Raw genomic sequence first — 22,126 nt, 5'->3', positions numbered from 1 at the left:
GGAGACTGTGTTCGTCAGACCACTAACCAGTGACCAGCTTGGTGTGAGAGACTCTGTGAGTGTCGCGGGACACTCCCCAGTGTAGCTCAATGGATCGCTGAGGTACGCAAACCGTCACACCACGGCAAGGTTCAGTCTCTTCGTGAGAGGCGGAATTGTTACCCATGTTTTTCATCATTCACCTGCCTTTGGACCCTACCGCTTCCTATCAGATTCAGCTTGCCATTTTTGGGGGCACGTGAGCAATAAATGTAAATTTTCGGATGATTCTCGTGTTTTCTGTACTAAAATCAGTTGTACACTTGTTTACGTAGTTCGTCATATCATGAACGATTTGATCATTCTCTCTGTTTTCCAGAGGGACCTCAATGTCGAAGTAGAATGCCGAAAGTCTTCCGACCCAGGATCGCTCACCCATCAGCTAAAACCGTGTCGTACGTATCAATTTAGCAATATCTCTTTATTGGTCTTGCATAGAAAAGAATCAACACCATGCTCCTCCACTGATGACATCCGCCCCAGATCTCCTTCCCCTAGAAACACTTCAGTTTTCACCAAACCAACTCCAACAAAACCTAAATCAGATTCTCATCCAACGTAAGTTCTCACACTGTATAGGCAACTCATCTATCCATAGAACCCACCCCAAGGATGTCCCAAGTATCCAATCGGATTCATTACCATCAATGACTGAAGGTGCTCCAAATGTTGATATTGATCAGCCCACTCCAATCAGATCGCTCACTCCTGTGCCTGACGTTCAAGTGGATCTATTTTCCACCAAAAAGGTGTAACCTTTCATTCTATCTAATTTACATTTGCCTTTCTAGATCAGGCGCACACATAGTAAACCTAGCGGTGATCCCATGCCGGATGTTGACAAACCTCTGGATCGATCGAGTGTTTCCTTACGTTCTTTACTTAACTGGGCCCCTGTAAATAAACCTCCACCCACGTAAGTTAGGTTTTACTTCGTTGTTGCGACGAGCTATTCTTTCTTCTTCCATTATTTTAGTTACCGCCAAAACCGGACAACAGCGTCTAATAACTCGGCCCCTTCGTCCGAAGTTGTTAAGAAATCCGACCCTTCCCCCGTCAAACATTCTCCCATCATTCCAAACTTGGCCTCGAATTCGGCTCCCCAGTCGGATCTCCTCGCCCCACAGCTGCGACTGGATGCAGATGGGAATATTGTGCTGGACGAGACTAGTCTATTAGTCTCTTTGCCTGAGACCACTATGAACACGAGTGGAATGCGTTTCGTAGATGAGGAGTCAGGCTTACTCAGTGTGACCTATAACAGCTTTCGTCCTCAGGAAAAGCGTGGTGGCCGGTGGGACGCGCGTGAGACTGTACGGTTCTACCGTGCACTCAGTACAATAGGACCAGATTTCTATTTAATGCTGAAACTGTTTCCCAACAGAAATCGCGAAGAATTGAAGGTAAGACGTGGCTCGCAACCCACGGACCAACCACCCTAGCCACCCCTTTATCTGGTTCGTTGGTATCTTGTGCGAATTACTCGTCAGCATGTTGATTTTGGATTCCATACAAGAAAGTATCTATGTTATGTTTAAAGACAGTTGTTTTAATGAAGTTCCACCCAACTGTAGTTTGCGAGATAGACAGGTGTTTGATTGTTTGTTGGGTTCATCAACATTGTATGGTCTGAGTTTCGACAGTTCTTACAATCCACACTTGAAGACACCCCGCTGTGTGCAAGGGATAATGGGTGTAAATATAGCACGTAAACACTTAATCTCCTTCGATGTTCTATCACTCTTTATGTCTTCCATAAGAGACCGTACAGCCATTCCAACCTTACCGTTTGGAAATCTACTAGAGGTGTGCGCGAAACACATAGCTCGCTACTTATGAAGATGCTGAAATCCCCTCGACTACCCACTATCGGTTCTCCCTTCCTGGGAGCCCACGAGGCCGGCATAGTTCCCAGTTCCCATCAAATTTGTACTCTAATTGGAAACTATATTCCAAATTACACTCATTTACGACTTATGTTGGTATTATAGAGAGAAACTTAACTAAATTTCTGCTGTGTTACTCGGGTACTACGCGTGTCTGATGAGCTCCGGCAGCGCGAAACCAGTAGTTGATGAGTAGTGGACTGTCGAGCAGTTTTAAGCAACCTTATAATCAGTGGGCTAGTATACTTCGATATTCACGTTCATCGGCAGTGCATGTCTTTGGCCATCCCTGGGTTTGGACTCGGGATGTCTAACAGCTGTAATAACCTTTCGGTGCCTAGCTGTCATGCCACCCGCAGAACGTACGAGGGCTGGAATACTGCCAGGTTGCCCAAGCCCAGACAGGGGAAGTCGAGAGTCAGAGGTCGGGTTCGAACCAAGGACCTTTGGGTCAGTAAATTCGCACTCTAACCACTCGGGCCATCTCGCCCGACATGTGAGACAAATATGTTTCCACTACTCCACCAACGCACCCGAATTATCACATCCAAACAGGGTAGCGTGTTCTCGCTTGAGCAATTATTGGTTTGTCTGACACTTCGATATCTCGAATATCGAGATGCAGAGCGGTCTTTGTGCAGAACATTCAGCTGAAGAATAACACAAGTGAGAAACTCAGCTGGGACTTCCGATAACGTCAATGCAACTCACAAAACTCATGTTCATTATTTATTTGCTGGTCAAACAAAGGGTCCTCTGTGTTATTATGGGCGCTAAGTGGATAACATTTGCCATCTGCAGTTGTGCAAGGCCTGCTAAGAATATACTCGCTAAATCCTCTGTTCTACAGTCCAAGGCTTCTGGTGGCATGTCTACGGCGTCACACGTATGGTTTATCCCTGGATCTCAAGGGACTTACGTATCAAGGTACAGTGCGGGCTGTTTTGTTGTATGGCTGTGAAACTTGGCCTATTCGAACAACGGAACTGAGACGTCTTCAAATGTTCGACAATCGTTGTCTCAGAACCAAAGCTCGTGTCGGTTGGTGTCGGCGTATCGGTAACGAGGCAATTAGAAAGCGAACTTTCGGTTGTGCAACGGGGACTTCCATTGGACAATGTATCCAGCACCAGAAGCTGCGTTCGTTGGGACATGCCCAACTCACAGTGGCGGAAGCAGAGAGGTGGTCAACCCTTGACTTAACAGAGGGGTATCAAAGAGATGATGAAACGCTTGGGTGCTGTCGGTGTTACTCGCTTTCCAGCTTGAGGACAGCGTGATCCCCACTGCGCCTGGTTGGAGACACTGCAAGATATGGCTGCCAACCGATGTCATTGACGTTCTAGTTGTCAATTTCTATCCATATTGGCTGAATGAATGTCTGGAGGCGTAGGCAATTCGGAATGTTTGTAGTGAGATAGTATTAAGTCCCTTTTGGATCCACCTTAATTCTTTTTTCACAATAAATAAGGCGTTCGAATGGTTCGTGGTTATGCGGCAGCGGAGCATCGATGTTGAATACTGATGTCGTGCTGTCGATGATGATGATGATGATGAACCTATCTCCTTAGGAGGGGATCACCTTGAAACTTGATTGGTACACGGACCCCGTCGACAACAACGATCATTGTGGCTACGGTGTATGCCTGTGTGTTTATCAATTTTAGCTATTCTAGATTACCCCACAATTATCACCTTTTGCGCCTCGGTTTTATTCTCATAGGTCATATCAGCTCATGAGAACCTTCCAACCAAAATTGTTGTCGGCATTGTGTGTTTCATTCGGAGTTCCTAGGGATGTGGTCCACGGCCGCTATCTAGCCAAGGCGCTTGGTTTATCTTCCGGTTTGGTACAGCCTAAAGAGACTGCGTCACAGTAACTTTCAACTCTCTGTAGGCTTGATCTACCCGTCGGTTGATCCGCAGTGGGAATCCCTTCCCCTACTGTGAGTGTGTTCATCCATGTTTCTCGTGTTTGATCAGTCATAACGATAGAAAAAACCTTCATTGATTTGCTTATTTTCTCAGTATTCGTATTGTCTTGTCGAAGCTCTATGCTGACCGGCGTATCATACGGCGTCAAATTTCTAGCTAGTTATCCCACCGTGGTTGCATGGGGCCAGTGAGCACCGTTCGGAGGCCACATTTGGCCTTGAAACCGATACATATATGGTCAATTATTAGCATCGTATACACTTAACCGGGTCCGCGTGCAAAATGAAGTGTATAGATAGTGAAATACACTCATCTGCACGCCAATTTGGAGTTAACGAGTGACTCAGTTAAATTCCAGCTGAATCTCTCGTTTTTGGTATTCTTCGACTAAATGTGCTGCACAAAAGCCGCCTCATTTTTCAGTTTAAAGGATAATCGATAAATAACAGTATGTTTTCTTGAAGGAAACTACTCACATGGTTGCTAAAAACCCCTCCAATCCCCACGACTGGTTTCACCCTTATTGAGTCTCATTAGCTAGACACAGTCCCTGAGTTTCTGTCAACCTGATGTTCTACTTCAACCCAAATTATACGCATTTTGTGAAGTACACTCACTTGTACACCAACTTGATCACATCGGGCGACTCAGCTAAATCTCTCGTTTGTGCCATTCTTCAATGAACTACGCTCCATGAAAGTCGCCTCATATTTCATTCTAAACGATATTCGAGAGTAGGCAGATAAATGGTCCACCATACTTAATTTTAACATCTGGGGATGCTCGAAAGGTCGATCGACGGCGAACTAGTTCCACTGACGTTTTTTGCACTAATCAGTTGTTTCTTTCTTTCAGCGAAAGTTCAAACGCGAGAGCCGTGCTCATCCCTACCTAGTCAACCAAGCATTGCGTAAGTTTTCTTACCTTACCTCATATGTTCGACAAATTTCCCGCAGGCAATCGTCGGTCTTATGACCTCACGGCCCTCGTGGCTTTGAGTGACGAGGACGAGGACGATGAAAAAGAGGAGAAAAAGGATGTGAAGGAGAAAATCGAGAAGAAACCTATTGTCAGGTCCAGACGCAAACGATCGCCGGCCACGAAAATTCAGAAAACAAGTAGAGGTGCATTTTTTCTCCGATTTCTATTCGTTAGTCCCCTGTTCTTTTTTTGGACTCACGATCTTGTGAGTCTTGTAATTTTATTGCAAAGGTTTCGGTAGTTGTAGTAACGGTATTTTTCTCAGCTTAGTTCTCGGTCTGAGCCTCCCAAGCTAGTGTTCACATCAAAACAACCACCAAGTGTGCACGAGGTATATTAACGCCCAAAACGAAGTCAGGATCACTTGTACAGCGCTTCATATATACAGCGTAGGCGGCAATAACTTTCTGGGAATTCTGACGCGTTCTGGATTCGGTATTGGCAACCAACATTCGGCCAATGCTGGGTCATGATTGGCTGTTGGGTCCAGACCTTTAACCAATCACATCTCGCCTTGATGCCGGACCAACAAGCGTCCCGATTCTTGACCAATCTTGCGTGGGATGGACTTCTCGGCCCTAGCAGCACCTGAGTGCGAGCGGTAAAGAGGGGTCCGTGTGGAGCTCCGCCTAACAGTAGTGGATGAAGTTGAAAGCTCCTAAATTTATTCAATTCTAGGGATTACGGAAAAAACAGATCCTTACCGTCCTATATCAAAATGAAACCGTACTAATGCTCTTGTGTACCTTAGGTTACCAAGCTAATTTTCCATAAGCCCTTGACTGTTACCACAGATGTTAAATTAATGCTACCAGAGGTCGAGTCGTAGAGTAGTGGCTTCGATAAATACAGAGAGGGCTACACCCGCCCTATGTCGACTCCAGAGTAGCACGAACGAGGGTATGAAGGAATTTTGAGTGTTTCCGCTATGTCTGGTTTTCCGAGTTTAGGTCCGCATGACTGTCCCTACAGTCCGGCTGAGGGTAGCTTGTTTGATCATGTGATGGAGAGATTAATGCCCCTAACAACGTGGGCTGGACGCCTGTAGATCACTAATGTTCGACACGGGTTTGGATGATGGCAACAGCCACATCCCGGGTGGCGTGACCGCAGAAGGAGGGATTCAACGGGAAGAACGGATTTAGCACCTCTCTTGGTGAATGGCTTCTTATCTGGAGGTGAAACCTGAGAGGACGCAACGAGTAGAGCACATTTAAGAAGCGGTAATTAAATAAGCACAAAGACACCACTGACTTCGTGATTTAGCCACATTGAGAGACGGGGTCTCCAGCCACTTATTGAGTTGGCCTTTATTTCCCCACTGTGACAGACGGCTTTCACCAATATAACTAAGACTGTGAGTTGGACTCGCCTATTCGTTGCCTCCTACACCCCAATCCTGATGGAGCACATAGCTTCGCAAATGGCCTCCGGACAGGCATCGTAACACAGGTCTGCGCTCGCGTAAGCGGTGGCTTCGTCCTAAACTGTTACTAGATGTATCCCTGCCTGCGTTGGAAGGAGCAGTTGCGATGCTGAGGTTGGGATTCGAATCGCCAACCTTCCGGTCAGTGAGTTCGCGCCCTAACCACTGAGTCATCTCAGACTCCATCTCAATCATTTCGGTCACAATGTTGAAAAGAGGTGGTGCGATAGGATAATCCTGTCGGACATCGCTTTCAACGGTGAACTCAGGAGAAAATTGTCCGTAGGCCTTCACAATTGAACGATGCGCGGAAGTTGAAATGAGATATTAAGAATACGTCTTTTTGTTACGTAGTGCAATAAGTTAGAGTGGTTGACTGAGCCGAACGCTGATTCCAGATCAATGTAACCGTGACATATTCAGTAAATCGTCGACGAGTAATGGAATAATCAATGCATTCACAACCTGAGCAGAGCCCTGTCTGGTTTTCATGACTGTGCACTTTTCGGGTGCTACTGACTCTTTTCAGAATAACACTTGTGAGAACGTTTTGAGGGAACCACGATTAGGCTTATGCCCCTTTTGTTTTTGTACGCTGTCCTGTTGCCCTCCGGAAACAGTAATGAACTAGTCGGTAAACAAGAGACCCAACTCATCAAGCGGTGTTTAGGCCGAAAATATCGGTCACGGATCGTCCCTTCCGGTGCCTAGCTGCCATGCCACCCGAAGGTTGCACGAGAGCTGGGATACTGCCTGTTGCCCAAGCCTAGACAATGGAAATCGAGAGGCAGAGGTCTGGTTCGAACCACGGACCTTCGGGTCAGTAAATTCACGCTCTAACCACTTGAGCCATCTCGCCCCCGTGGTCACGGAAAAAACAAATGGACCTTCGTGATATTCATGAAAACACTTGTCCCCGATGACAAAACTTAAAGTGGTTTTTAAATCGCCCAGTTTATCGTTGATCGACAGCTTGGGGCAAAATGACGCTTGCTGTTTACGCTTTTGCTGGTTTTCTCCAAGAACTAAGGAGTTCTGTCGAGGCCTTGGTAGCTTAACCTGACACTTTTTTGATGTCACTCTTCTGGATGTTAAAGTTTCTGATAACCGATTCCCTGGTTCGGTTATTTATGATTGTTATCCGAGTTTTTGGTTATCATGTGAGGCAGTCCTAAGGGAGTGTATTTCTAGTCCTCGCAACGGTTTTCCTCGCATCGGGGTATTTTGTGTCCTCATCTTCGCATAGGGGAAGAAGGCACAGGCGTTTTCGGGATAAACTAACCAAAGTCGTCGTCCCCTGGGCGTGTGCTTTGCTCTTTGGTATACGGTCACTACACAAGCCATTTTCAATCCAACGAGTTGGTTTGATTTCGACTGTGATGTGATGGAACTGATCAATGCACAGCCCAAACCGCATTCTATCAATCGGCAACAAATGCTCAGTTAATGCCAAGCATACAATGTATCCGGTTGTAGTACGGACTGTTTTGTTCTGTGATTGTGTGCAAGCAACGGACCTGAGACAAATTCAGATCTTTGACAACGCTTGTCCCAGCACCACGGCTAATATAAGGTGACCGCATGGGGGCGAGACGGACCAAGTGGTTAGAGCGCGAATTTACCGACTGGAAGGTCCGTGTTTCGAACCCGACCTTTGCCTCTCGACTTCCCCTTTCTAGGCTTGGACAACCAGCCCTCGTGTCTCCTTCGTGTGGCATGGCAGCTAGACATCGAAAGAGTGCTTACAGCTGAACTATTTTTTTTTATAAGGTGACGCAGCCAGGCAATTGGAAACATGGGTGTTCGGAGAAAGAACAGATGTATCCAGCTCCGTACGCTGCCTCGGGGTGCTCACGCATTACTCATGCCTGACTATCGTCTGCCGAAAAGAATGCTATTTTCGTTGCTTCATTTAGGCTGGCCTGAGCACACATGTGACCAACCGCTGACTCAACAGAATGGTGTGAGAGCGATATCGAAAAGCCTAGCTGCTATAGACCCTACCCACCTTCCATGATGGTGTCTGCATGACCTTTTCTGTGTTCGGCTTGAGATATTGCACGCTGTGGCTCCTAACCGTCCGTTCAGATGTAACACCCCCGGTGCCTTGCAACCATGCACTCCGAAGGAATCACGAGGGCTGAGCTACTTCTAGGTTACGCAAACGTACACATGAGCACTCGACTGGTGGAGGTTAGGTTCGAACCATGGAGCTGCAACCTTTGATCCATCTCAAGTTCAGTTTCCAATCAGTATCCGTGATGTTTCTATCCATCTCGTCGAAATACCTACAGAAGTTGTCGAGTACTCGGTTGGAATGCTTATGCTAGACTTGCGCTAGTCCCTCTCTCGTTTTGTCCCTCACTACGAGATTCGAATCCCCTTCAATGAATTATGGCTTCGTCGCAGTAAGCATCGGTGTTAAATACTGGTGTTATGCTATGTTCCACCAGTTTCACTTTTCTTTATTGCCCCCCTTTACCCCTCAGGCTCCAACAACTACGATCCTAATAAGGTCTTAGAAACTATCGACGCGGTTCTCGCAAAGGAGACGGCGGATGATAACGTGTCAGGTGTCCTAGCTGTTGAAGCACCTTCATCGGGTCAAACGACTTGTGTTCTTGATCGAATGATTGCCGCAAAACAACGCGAAGTTGAGTTGGAGACGGTGGGCTCCACAAAAATCAAACAGCCCAGTTCGCGTCCGACCACTCGTGCCCATCCTCAAAGAACAGCCATCAGACGGCGTGAGGCTGAATTGATGGAATATGAACTTGTCCCTGCTCTGGTCACCTTTCCTGCGGCACCTTTGCCTGCCTCTCGATAGATTGCGACTCCGTACTGGCTGACCAACCTGCTGCCAGACTACAGACATCGAAATCCAAGTCACCAGTCCTCATCACATCAAACTTCAGAACCAATCCAAATTCCTCGATCCCTGTTGCAAAATGTGCAATCAGTGTTTTATATACATGTTTATTGACTTCGTGTACGGGAGGCTAGTGGTGTGTCAGTTTTTTACGCCGAGAATAATACAAGCATCAGTATTCTCTATTTGTTTTTTACCTATCCGCGACTACGTGTTGCGCTGCGTTTTTTACCCATCTTTATTAACCTCGCCCGTGTATTATGATACGATGCATAGGGTTACTAGTGGGGATCTGCCTACATACAAAGGCTTTTCTGGAAAGGATTGATGGTTAGTCACGAAGCACAAAGGTAGCACGGTTCTTACTGTCCTTCAGTGAGGCCTGTACTGGAGGGCGAGATGGATCAGTGGTTGGAGCGCAAATTTACAGACCGGGAGGTCCGTCGTTCGAACCCATCCCCTGCATCTCGACTTCTCTCTAGGTTTGGACAACCTGGCAGTATCCCAGCTCTCGTGGTTCCTTCGAGTAGCAACCAGGTACCAGAAGGGTGTCACAGCTGAAGGATTACGTTTTTCACACTAAAAATCATGTTGGGAGCTTAGATTGTTTAGCTGGTGGTTGAACTGTACGTTCAGCTTGCATTTTTCTCGCGAACGTTTAGTCACCAGTCCAGGTGACTAAACCAGTCGGTTGTGCTGCACGGCGATGCGATGCATCACATTGAGGTTTAAAACCACTCCACCACACGCGACGCACCGATGCCATCGTCTGGGTTGGCAATGAAAGGTTTACAGGAAATTTACTGAGCCTGGTAAACAATTCAACCGAGTCGAAGTTATCAAGTGCGGTGGAATACCGTTAGAGCGAAAGCGCTTCTGAGCACTGTTCAAATTGCACGGAGAGACATTGATCTATTAGTGCACAGGTAGTGATAGCCATAATACAAATCAGAAGGTGAATGTGCACTAATAGAAGTTTTTGTATGGTTGCGACACGTATGAAAATAAATACAGTGCGAGGATGGGAGCAAGTCAAAAAGGGAACTTATCGGATGCGAGTCCCTTGGTGGAGGTCCGGACGGCGGGAACGTGTTTTTCTCCGCAGTTCGACTGCTAAACGTACTCCATAGTTGTCCGTGGACTTGTGGAGAGGTTGACGTCCTGCTCCCTGAGCGCGCGCGAGTCTGTGTGTATTGACTGGGTTTGGTTTCTTTATGTAGGTCCCAGTGCGTATACGTGAGCGCGTCGGCACATGACTGGTTGCTACGCTGACTAGGCGGTGCAGACAATCGATGTCCGATGAGTCAGCTTAATGCGACGTGTTTGTGCGTATGAGAAAAAAGACAAGCNCCTGCTCCCTGCGCGCGCGCGAGTCTGTGTGTCTTGACTGGGTTCGGTTTGCGTTTATGTAGGTCCCAGTGCGTAAACGTGGGCGCGTCGGCACATGATTGGTCGCTACGCTGACTAGGCGGTGCAGACAATCGATGTCCGATGAGTCAGCTTAATGCGACGTGTTTGTGCGTATGAGAAAAAAGACAAGCCTCGCGATCCAGTGAGCGGCTGAGTTGAACAGTCAAGTATGTGGGTGACCGGGTCGCTACAGATCCCTGTTTACATCGGAGTCAGGGGCAAGAGTCGTTATCCGGCACACATCAACTCGGGTGAAACAGAAATTCAGTTGATACATGGAGGCCGAATAGAACGAGACCTGTATTTGGCCGTCAGGATTTTTTTATCGACCTTACGGATAGTATTGAGGCAGTCGGGTCTAACAAACATCCACTAGCATGAATTATCGAGTCGAGATTCAAACTACAGCCTCCTCTCTGAAAGATCAAGGGGGTCTTTGGATAACGGCCTCACAATAGCGGATGCCAGTCGACCCAGTTCTGTTGAGTTCCGCTTATTTCTGTCTTGACTATAGCCATCCATGAACGAAATGTTTAAGAGTAAAAACCCCGCTGTTCACGTGATCTTTTACCACTATTCAGCTGGGCTTTTCGCGGTTTTGAAACAAAAGGCATCACCGTCAATGGTGATGTTGCTGTGTGTAAAACAGTTGTACCGATAACCGCCTCCCCCTCCTCTCCTTTTCAGCTCTCTATTCAACCATGACCAAGGATCAGAAGCCTCGGGTTCGTAAGCGGACCACTCATATTGTTACTGATTCGAAACCGCGGCATAACTACGGAAGCGAGAAACCGCTGTTTGTATATTCATGTATTTGCGGACAAATGTCTCTGATTATCGATTGTCTGATTGAAAAACTTCCCCGACGTCCGAGGGACGATGCTCGAGTGATTGATGGGACGAAACGGGCGCATAAAATTACGGCCACACCGGCGAACCCTTCAGCTCCAATCTATATTCGTTGGCCCAACGGGATTGAGAAACAATTTCGAAGATCGTGCAAAAGCTGTGGTCTGCCGTTGTTCTATCGTCATACTATTGATAATGCACCGGTGAGTCGTGAGGTTAATACCATTGTAAGGATTTCACTTCATCCTCAACAGACTAATCAGAAACAGGCGTAAATATACCTATGTGGCCAACCGGGGAACAGATCTGAGGTATTGTTAGCAGAGCCACGAAGCGCGAGCATCCATGCGGAGGAAATACTTGCTACTGGTGCCCCCAATACGCGAGGTGACGTTTGAATAGTGAATAGTTTGAAATAGTGAGGCCCCTCCTGTGGAATCATCGGTAGGATATCCCCCGGATCCGAATTCAAATTTTTGAATATGCATTGAACATGGCCATTAACCATCGGTTGGCCTTGCCGTTGGGCTGTCTGACTTGAAATCAGACTGGATATAACAGTTTGTTATCCATAGCCTTAGCATATCCCCCGGATCCGAATTCAAATTTTTGAATATGCATTGAACATGGCCATTAACCATCGGTTGGCCTTGCCGTTGGCTGTCTGAACTTGAAATCAGACTGGATATAACACAGTTTGTTATCCATAGTCCTTAGCATATCATGACCTGGTGTGGATTGGCTCCTTTGAACGATGTTTTGCCTATCGACTCAGCTTACAAACTGTGAACTTCCAGCTTTGGAATTCACAAAATCTCGTTATGGCAACCCCTATGGGGATGTTTCTTGTGGGTCGTGCCGAGGAGGAACAAACTCTCACACCTCTTTGGTTTGACCTCGAAAATTAAGTTTTCTGTGAATAATTACAACCTGTCGTGTCAATAGGATCTGAAAACTCATTCTGATCAGCACGAATAACCCAGATACTTGTTAGCATAGACCCATAGCCTATGTATACCCAAGTGTGTTACTATGATGGCCCGCTTAGCAATCACTGGTTCTTGTTACCTTGGTCATCCTGGATGAGTAATGCCTGTGTTCCGTGGTGACAATCGAATAACGTCATGAAATGTCCCCTCCGATGAACACGTTTGTGAGATACAAAAACTTTCCTTGAAGAGTATGGCTTCCCGCGGAATGGACGACTGATGAGAACCGCAGAGCATTTTTTATTGGAGTCCCACTGTGTCAATTAGATGTGATTATCTTGAATTTCAGCAAACGAAAAGGCAAAGCAGCCGCCACCCCGTTCACCGGGCGGATATTCCATAGACGCTACCCCACATTACGGACTTTTCGAGTGTGTGATAGGGTATCCATCTGGTAACAAAATACTATTAACAATGGCCCAGCTGTGGGCAAGAACGAGTAACTGGTGTTGCTCAACCTAAGCTCGAATAAGGATGGGATATTTCATCACGAAGTGAAATGACGGTAATGCCTCACCTCGGTTCTCGGTCTGTTTCTCCAATTAGTCAGCTCAAAGCTTGTTCAAACTATAGCGCCTCGTATCTAGGATGTATGGCACAATAGCATTCTTAAAATGTAAAGAGCGCCTTCAGAAGGCCCACTGACAGCCGAAATTTCTACCAACCAGAGCTCACCTTAACGTTGGGAAGACAGACGACTCGATCCGTTGACCAGTCACATGAGTGCTACGCTTGCTTGAGCTTGCCTCAGCAGGGTCTAGCTATAAGCGGTGAAGTGCCCTGGACTTGGCGTTCCGCCAAACAAGAGATCAGAATCTAATGCGGACCTGATGGATACCGATTTGCAGCGCCTCATCTCTTATTTCGGTTTCTGCTGCAGTCGCGCTGTGCGCGTACTCTGAACCAAAGTTTCGGCCAAATCAATTCAAATCTGGTCAGAGAGCCTTTGGAAATAGTGCGATGGTCTTTAGGCATTGGTAGTGTGATCAACTGCTTAACATGAAAGTCGAGTGGTCAACGATATTTACGGAAAGTGCATGTTCTTCAGCTGGTATCTAGAAGAAACGATTTTAACTGTCGAAATCGTCTTGTACGGGAACTAAGTATTTCACCCTTATTTCGGTAGCTCTCTCCTCGTTGGAGAAGAGTCGACTGGAGCGCCTCACTAAAAATGATATATTTTAGCTGTTTGTACTTCTGAGAAGGACTTTGGACGTTCAAATAAACCTCAGGATCCACCTAAAATAGGTTCATTACGAGAGGAAATAACTATATTAAAAAAACCCTTTTTCCTGGCAGGTAGGGGCACGCTGAGAACTTCGCAAACTGACTTGGATTCTTCACTCCTTTTTTTCTAACTCAAGAACTTCTATGCATGTTGTAACCGTGTGGCACGTTTCAAACTGCTAAAACATCGTTTAAATCAGCTCACTGTGAACCCACCAATGTTGCGTGGTTAGAGTAGCTTAATTGTGAGTAACGTCGACCAGCTTCTGGTCAGTCTAAGCCAAAAAACGACCTATTATCTTACTGTGATGTTTCCTTGTTCAAGAACCACAAAGTTCTTCCTGTTGGTTTCGGCGGGAAGGGGGTGCAATGGAAAAAAGTCCGTCTCGTGGAAAAAAATATTGTTTCGGGCTTGTTGGCTATCTTGGTGACTCAAGCCCTCACCAAAGGGCTTTCTGTGAGAGCTGTTGCAGTAAATAGGATAATAGGGACCCCGGTTGGTTCTTTCTGTCCCGACGAGCACTAGTTCCAAAACCGAGAAACGTGCATGCTGTGAACTTCTGTCAGATCTGGTTTATACAATAAGAACCCAAATGCTGTCGCTGGCAGAGCTATTTCTCGTTCAGTTGTAGCGCTCTTCCAGTGCCTAATTGCCATGCCACCCGAAGGAAGCACTGCCAGGTTGCCCAGCCTAGACAGGAGCAGTCGAAATGCAGAGGTCAGGTTCGAACCACGGACATTCCGGTCAGAAAATTCGCGTTCTAACCATTAAGCCCTCTCGCCTACACATGCATCCATTGTAGGATCTCGTTATGACATTGAGCGGGATCAGTGGTTGTTTCATTCCTATCAGTTATCTTGTTTTCTTCTAGGCGGAATTCATCATCAAGGATGCCTTGAAGCTGCAAGACGATCAAACTGCCCTCCCATCTCTTGTCCTCCAAGCCAAGAATCAACCTGTCCGAACCACAGACGAGAGCAGTGCAAATGCTAGGCTTTTGGAAGCGCTAGCTGCTGAGGCAGCGGCCGTCCAACAAGAGGGTGGCAAGGCTCCTGTGAGGCGTAGTGTACAGCAACAGGAGACAACTCAAGGAATCAACACAGCCGTCACTGTATCCACAATCGAAGATGAAGAAGAGGAAGCCGAGGCTAAGGAGATCGCGGACTCCTACGCAGCCAATGCGCGAGTGATTGAGCAGGAAATGATACGCCGCGGAATTATCAAACGACGTTTGGTCGAGGAGGCAAGTGTCATTCGTCGTTTTGGAAGTACTTGTTTGTTTGTTTGTTTCCTTCAGTGTCGATATCTACCATGTCAACTACCACTGCTAGCAACTGACATTCCTCGCTTTCTTGAAGCCTAGAGAGTGTCCAAGCCTCTTAGTTTGCTTAGCTCTGTTTAAATAGAGAACCTAGTGAATTTAGGATTTCACAACCAAACAGATGCTTCCAGCGTCTACGGATCGTGTTCATTTAGCCTCCCATTTAGACCATTGGTTTGCTAGCGCGTAGTTTTTACTTCAGTATTTAGCGGTTGACCTCATCTTTTGGTCGATCAACTGGAATTTTGTTGCACTCTTTGGTAAAAGAGTCTTTAGATAGTTACCGTTCCCCAAGTCTGCATTCGGCCAGATTTTGGCTGCTTCTGTCTCACTCGATTGGGCGCGCTCCCATTGTGTAACTGATGACCCTAGTTACTGCACTCGTCTCTGATTCATAATTGTGGAGGCCATCATCTGCAACCACCAGTAACTTTTCCATCTACTGCGTTCCATCTTGACAAAAATGTGGCTCAGCCGTGGCTTCCAGCAGACCTGAGAAACCACCAGTAGGTTCAGTTCTTCTGGGCCAAGCCAGAAGCATTTGAAATACCGTGGTTGTCCGGATCAGCATCGCTTTGAAATCTCCCGATTGGGCTGATTAGCGAAGCTTCCTATCATGAGACCGACCAGACTTTTAGTCCTCTTCAGTAGAGCTGAACTCTGGTATCTCCGTCAGCTGATGACCTTGAGGAAGTTCATGGAATTCGTACGTTGTAAATAAGACGTCGGTAGTGGAACCACAACTGCTACGTTAATCCGACGTACTTGAAAAGCTCAGTACTGATGACGAAAATATCAGGGATCAGAATCATGTTTTGAGATCGATGTTCAATAGTTGGTTAAGATGGGAAGCTATACGGAGCAAGTTTGGCATCTCATTGCTCCATTCGCACGTGTGTAAAATGCGGTTCCGAATTGGATTGAGATTGCTTTTCCATCCCCATTGAGTGGTACAATCGACCCTATCCCATGGGCATTATTACGGGCATCATATAAGTGTTTAGAAATCAGGCAACTTGGACCACTGTCCTTCTCCGGACGTTCGCTTGGAACGATAACAAATTTACTATGCAACCTTTTTTCAGTATCCGTCTTGAAAAAATTGCTTTTATTTTTCGGAGCGCGCGGTTTGCACACAGTGATGATATAACTTGTCACCCTGTTGCACTGACCAAAGTATCCCACTCAGTCTTTTGCTTAAATGAACTACATTCACACCTGTTGTTTAGGCTAATGATGAAGCGCAACAACGACGCATCCGCGGAACCCTGATTGAAAAGTGAAGTTCTACAAGACACCTGAGTTTGTGATTTCATCCATTTTCCTTCTGATATACTTTAACATTTGCACAATTCCTTCTTACTGGGACAAGGCTGGGTCCCGTTTGTCATCCATTTTCCTTCTGATATACTTTAACATTTGCACAATTCCTTCTTACTGGGACAAGGCTGGGTCGCCGTTTGTCAAGCCTTCTCGTGAACAGCCGTGCCACTTCCTGCCGAGTTTGCGTAAACAGTTTTAATTGTCAACATTTACACATCCACCTGCGATGTGTTCACCATCCGGTGGGCGACTACCTCACCCAAATTTCCTCCACAGCGTTTATCTACTTTTATTTTTCTAGTAGTACATTTGTAAGCAAATGATACCGGGAACCCGTTATATAGACAGGGCTGAAATGGAATAGGTGTTGTCCCAAAAAACCAGCATCAGGAAGAATCCATGTTATTTCCCGGCTCGATCTATTGTTTGGTTAACTAAGCAAAGTAATGTCAGAGACGAAGCAGGATTAAAAAGCCATTAAAAGTATACTTTTCAATGATACGATTGTATGCCAATTACAAAGTCAGTCACGGCTAACAGTTGAATGTAATGTCAATATCCCTTGGAAAATTGAGTTATTTGAGGTGGATAACGTATTTTTTCAGGCCAGGTAGAAAAAATTGATCTATTTCAGTCCCGGAAATAAGGATTTCCTTGCATGAACCATTATCTTGGCAGTCGAACTCTTATTCCATCGTTGTTAGATACGTGTCATCAACCATTGGTGACTTGAGTTCCAGGGTCCCCATCCAGGGAGGCGGTAATCGTTGACCCGACTCAATTTGCGAGTGAGTGTTTTCATACTTCGTTGCCAGGTCGAACACTGTTCACTTCTCTGTCGGTTCCACTCAGCACAGGACTGGGCAGACGGTCTTCTGATATGCGGAGTACCTGTCCTGATCAGCGTAACCTATCAAGCGTGAGTCTTGTAGCGGCAGTTTACACTTTTCAGGTGTGAAATGCATGCCAAACCATTGGGCAAAGTTATTTTGGTTATTTAAAATCGTCTGCATCTGGGAAGGGTCTGAACCAAGGAGAGCAATATCGTCTGCATACTCAATGTCTGTGAGGGAACATCCCGGGAGCATGTCGACTCCCGAAGTTTCACAGGCAGGGAGAGAAATTTCAAGCAGCGCATCAATGGCAATATTGAAGAGGAAAGGTGATAGATATTAGCTTTGTCTTACACAACCGGATGTGGTGAACAGTCCTATGTAAACTATGATCCGCTATCGGGTATGATAATTTCAGATGATCCATCTAACACTTGGTGTAAGAGGTGCGATTTCAGGCTGCTTTGAGAAGGAATCGATGAGACCGGTAACTTCCACTTGGATGTATGATTATGCATAATGTGCTTCTACTAGACGAGGCACAAACGGCTTGCGTGACGGAGGATGGACAGCTTTTTGAAGCCGATTAGATTGGTTGCTTTTGTTTCGGAAATTTGGAGGACAGAAAGTAGGTTGCACCTGGTCGCATACTAGTCCGGCCGAAAGACAAGTCGCAAAAGTTTCACGAATCATTCGAGGCTGAGGAGGTCGGGGTCTTTTCCTAGTTCCGGCGGATTCTGGAGCTGGCATTATCTCCGGACAACAACAACTCTCGGTTTAACACGTAACCGGATCTAGCGACCACAGATACTGTCGGTGGTGGGTTTGGACAATGGACTGATAACATGACACTGGCTCAAGCCAATAGTAGATTTACCCTCCGCAGAGGACACAAAATAGGCATTAAATCCAATATCCTGATAAACGCCTTTCCACGAGGTTGCACTTTTTACTAACTAGGCTCTAGGATGCACTTTCTGTCTGCGACGCACTGACCTGAAGGTTGCTGAGCTTTGATGCCAGAACATTTGTCTTTTTGAGGGAAACCGGAAAAATCTCTCAAAGCAATAATGAGTTTTCCATTCTGTGAATCCTCAACAAATATTCTGTCACTAACATTTACCGCTATGGTGATTACTGCTGTGGCAGCTATAAGTTTCCCATTCTAGAATGGTCAGTTTGATGGGATATTTAATCAGGCTTATGCTGCTTTGGTTGTCCAGATGAATCAGCATTAGGCGGTGAACACTGAAAACCCCTAATAATTTACTGTTCGGTTACAAATTGACTATCACTTACAGTGTCATCATCCTTTCAAGGGTGCAGATTCAGGTCATGTGACTTCAAGTTGACCGCTTCTCCAGGGGTTCATTTCTCAGTGAAAAATACTTATGTATCTGTGCGACTATTACTCGTATTTTGTAAGTAGTGATGACCGCATTTTGAATTTCACCCCAACTGTGCCTTTTCCATGTTAAAACCTGTAGACTCTAGTGAAAAAATATCGGAATAAAGTTCTCATTGTATCATGACAGAATCTGTTGCATTGTGGGTGGCCGTCTATTAGGTTACGCCTGCAAGACTACGTGATAAGGAGAAAACAGAGAACTCGGGACACGGCTGTATTGTCAGGACAAAACATACGGAGTTTCTGCGTAAATATATAGGATGACTTAATGACCAAATGTGGTCGTTCACTTGTCCGATCTGTACAGCCAATGGTAGTGTTCCGATCGTGAACAATTTCAGCCCCACCCTACTGATCTTATGTTGCTAAGCCGTGTTTGGTGAGCTCCGCCAACGCACCTGCTTTCCGGATGTGTCGTACCGATGGTGACCTTGGGAATGCGTCACTCTCTGCACATGTGCTTTTTCCTGTCTGGGCGAGTCCTGACAGAAACCTTAAAGTGTAACAGTAGAACTCTCGAAAAGGGCCCATGTTTAGTTAAATGCCGCCCCCCCCCCGCGACATCTGAACCTGACGTCCAAGCGTAGTTAGGTCGGCACGCTTTCGGCTTCCTATTGAGGCATCGTTGTAACATTATTGGGGGATCCTACGAAAAACGTCTGGACGTCTCAACGTAGAAAAGGCGAAGAGGGCCAACATTCGGACTCGAGTATCCTGGTGATCACTTCTGCATCTTCGAATTAGGTTTCATTCACCTTTCGGCTGGTATTTACGCCATTTACGGACACAACTTTAATTTTTGCCGGCTATACCCATTTCGGTTGCCGTCGCTAAACTGTCAAATGACGCTTGTCCTAAGATAGCCGCGTTGAAGACGCGTACAATCAACTGTTAAGTTAGCGACGAGGGGCGCAGATAAACCGTGGGCTCTAGCTTATGGATACGCGGCACATTATCCCAAGACATATACAAGCTGTCCAGCTTAATGTCAGTTCAACATAACGATAGGCACCCTGAAAACATTAGCGGTCACGTTGTGTAAAGGTCACCTGCGCGGTTTACCCAGTCCAACGAATTTGAAACCAGTTGTTGTCATAGATCTCCTGTTTCCGAATTCTAGGATGAAGTTGTTGAAAGGAAAATTGCAAATTATTGTTGTTCAAAAGATAGTTCCTCCTCTCAATCGGGAGGATTCGATCTCTCATGCTACTCTACGTCCGATTGTATTGTGTTTCGTCGTTTTTGGGAGGACTTTAAAAAGTTATCGGTTATAGATTCAAATTTCCCAACAAATGTTGAGAACCTCATCTAACATCTTCAGTTCTACCATTCTAGCTTTTGCGCACAGTGTGATACCAACGATGGGAAGTGGTTTGGCCGAAGGGTATAAGTTCTGAAAGTCAGTGGGGAAAGGTCTGAAATGTCCGTGTTCCAAATGGGGACTATGTTCCGATGCTTATACATAGAAACATACTGAATTCACTGGGACCCTTCTTTTGTACATATGACGTTGGAATTACCACAAAAGTGCGAGGTTGCTCGACATTTAACATATCCTTGTCGCCCAAAGTCCTGGTACGACATTTTGAACGTGAGTCTTAACTTCGAATCCTGAAGGCACCACAAAAGTGATCACCTGCTATTGACTAATTTCTGCTCTGTTGAGACACAACGTGATCACACGGTCTCGTCAAGGCCTACGATACCCAGACAAATTCATAGTCGTGCCTATTCAGCAACACATAAGTGAAAGCAGTGTGTAAACCGTACGGCACAGTCAGCGTTCGAATTTCTAGTAGTTGAGTCTGTCGGATTATTTGATAGCTGCGGCAATGTAATGTCAGTATTTTCCTGAGCTTAGTTTTGTCTGGACTTTCCAAGCTAGTGTTCCCGCCAAAAATAGCCACCAAAAGTGCACAACGTATATTAGCGCCCAAAATCAGGTCGAAACCAGGTGTACAGCGTGTCTGTCACGACAACATTCTGGAAATTCTGACGCCTGGACGCACTATTGGCAATCGGTATTCGGCGAATACTGGGTCATGATTAGCTGTTGGGTTCAGACTCTCGACCAATCAGAGCTGGCCTTGATGCCGGACCCACAAGCGACCCGAACTTTTGGCCAATCGTGTACGGGATAGGCTTGTCGAACGTAGCAGCGCCTAACTGCGTACGCTAACGGGGTATCGTTGGGAAATTCCGTCTGACAAGTAACCATCATATCGAGGTTTCAAAGAGGATCTAGATCGAAAATGGCAGAACACGTAAGCAGTGCATCAAACGTTGAAGACCGCTGACTCACTGATTGTACTGGAAACCATAGGGTAGTTAGGAAATTAATCGTGCGAAATTTATCCGCCCGGACCTACTTGAGTCATGTATTTCTCATTGTCCAGTAAGATTACTTTATTGAAATCCCAAGCAATCGGGACAACAGATATCTTCAGATTGCTTCCTGCCAGTTTCGGTAGTTGGCCGAACACTTTTGAAAAGACCACTTGCGTATACTTTGCTTGAACGATTGTGGACTGATGTGATTCCCACGAACGCATTAATAGCGGTGGTTGCACTCAAATGGGAGGTTTAGTGTGCCTTCGATAGGTCACATGCAATTCCGTACATGATTTTAGATCTAAATCACAATGGATGGCAGAGGTTTACAGGTCTTTTCCACTGGGTGTTTAAATGACATACGGTCAAGTTGGATAAAACGCAATGAGGCGGTTGTGAGCTTGAGAATCGTGCCAGCAAGCTGTATATCGAACTGTTAACGTGCAGGTCAACGGAATCAAATCGCCGATTTGATCACAAGTTAAACGAAATCAACTTCGGCATCCAATGACTTTAGCCACCTACCACCCAAGAGGAGCTTCTGTGAGCATTCGCACTATGACTGAGCTGGTTTGTTGCGTACATATATGTGTGACTGATATTGGATGGGCCTCCGATGAGACACTCGCTTTCTGTGATACCTAAAAAGCACCAGAGGTCGCCGAAAGGGGCTGTAGTGCACCATGGGCTCTCTGACCGACCAATCCAGCTGCAAGAAGTCACCGTCCTTGCGTTGTGTTGAAGGTCAGGTGATACTGTGTAGTCTGTTCATCTCGCGAAATCGATTCTTCCAAATCCGTCGTGTGGTAAAAAGGTCCCACTTGGGTGAGTGTTGGTTCCATTACACAACGTGCCCAAGTGGACCGATTAGCGTCACAGTATGTTGTGTGTGTTAGTCACAGTGTCGTTCAGTTCCTTATCGCCGAACGGTTCAGTCTGTAACTACTAGCCGGAAAGTCACAGATTTGTGAGACTCTTGAGGTCGCACTACTGTTCTATTGTGCGGTGGCCGAGCTATGGGTTACGCCTGCACTGAGCCTGCCAGACTACGCGATAGAGAGAAGACAGAGAACTGGGGGACACGGCTGTATTGCCAGGACAAAACGTACAGAGCGTCTGCTTAAATATATAGGATGACTACTTGGCCAAATATGGTCGTCCACTTGTTAGCCCCGTACAGCCAATGGTGGTGTTCCGGTCGTGAACATTCTCAGGCCCGCTACGCTGGTCGTGTGTTGCTAAGGCGTTTGGTGAGAGCCGTGTTTCGTGGGAGCCGCCAACTCACCTACTTTCCGGAC

At 46.3% G+C, this 22,126-nt stretch overlaps 3 protein-coding genes across 3 annotated transcripts in view; 2 read left to right on the top strand and 1 right to left on the bottom strand.

The window, feature by feature from the left end:
• Positions 1-358: 358 nt before the first annotated feature.
• On the top strand, positions 359-9,303 carry T265_15147 (hypothetical protein; the record flags this gene model as incomplete). The annotated part of the gene is made up of 6 exons (XM_009176785.1): positions 359-597; positions 836-955; positions 1,016-1,442; positions 4,716-4,770; positions 4,817-4,984; positions 8,757-9,303. Coding segments are annotated over 6 exons (1,347 nt in total), but the record flags the coding sequence as incomplete, so codon positions are not given.
• Positions 9,304-11,247: 1,944 nt separating this feature from the next.
• T265_15146 (hypothetical protein) lies at positions 11,248-14,879 on the top strand (the record flags this gene model as incomplete). Its single annotated transcript, XM_009176784.1, has 3 exons — positions 11,248-11,666; positions 14,238-14,355; positions 14,484-14,879. Coding segments are annotated over 3 exons (933 nt in total), but the record flags the coding sequence as incomplete, so codon positions are not given.
• A 5,677-nt stretch (positions 14,880-20,556) lies between these two features.
• The window catches only part of T265_10417 (hypothetical protein), a gene marked incomplete at both ends in the record, with an annotated part of 4,946 nt that continues 3,376 nt past the window's right edge, over positions 20,557-22,126 (bottom strand). The window contains one exon of the mRNA XM_009176783.1: positions 20,557-20,700. Within this exon, the coding sequence (XP_009175047.1) occupies positions 20,557-20,700 (144 nt within the window). The remainder of the gene's footprint in view (positions 20,701-22,126) is intronic.

Source organism: Opisthorchis viverrini (assembly GCF_000715545.1).
Source record: "Opisthorchis viverrini unplaced genomic scaffold opera_v5_386, whole genome shotgun sequence".
Classification (NCBI taxonomy): domain Eukaryota; kingdom Metazoa; phylum Platyhelminthes; class Trematoda; order Opisthorchiida; family Opisthorchiidae; genus Opisthorchis; species Opisthorchis viverrini.
The sequence above is the reverse complement of the archived record's forward strand: the minus strand, read 5'-3'. Positions and strand labels throughout refer to the sequence as shown.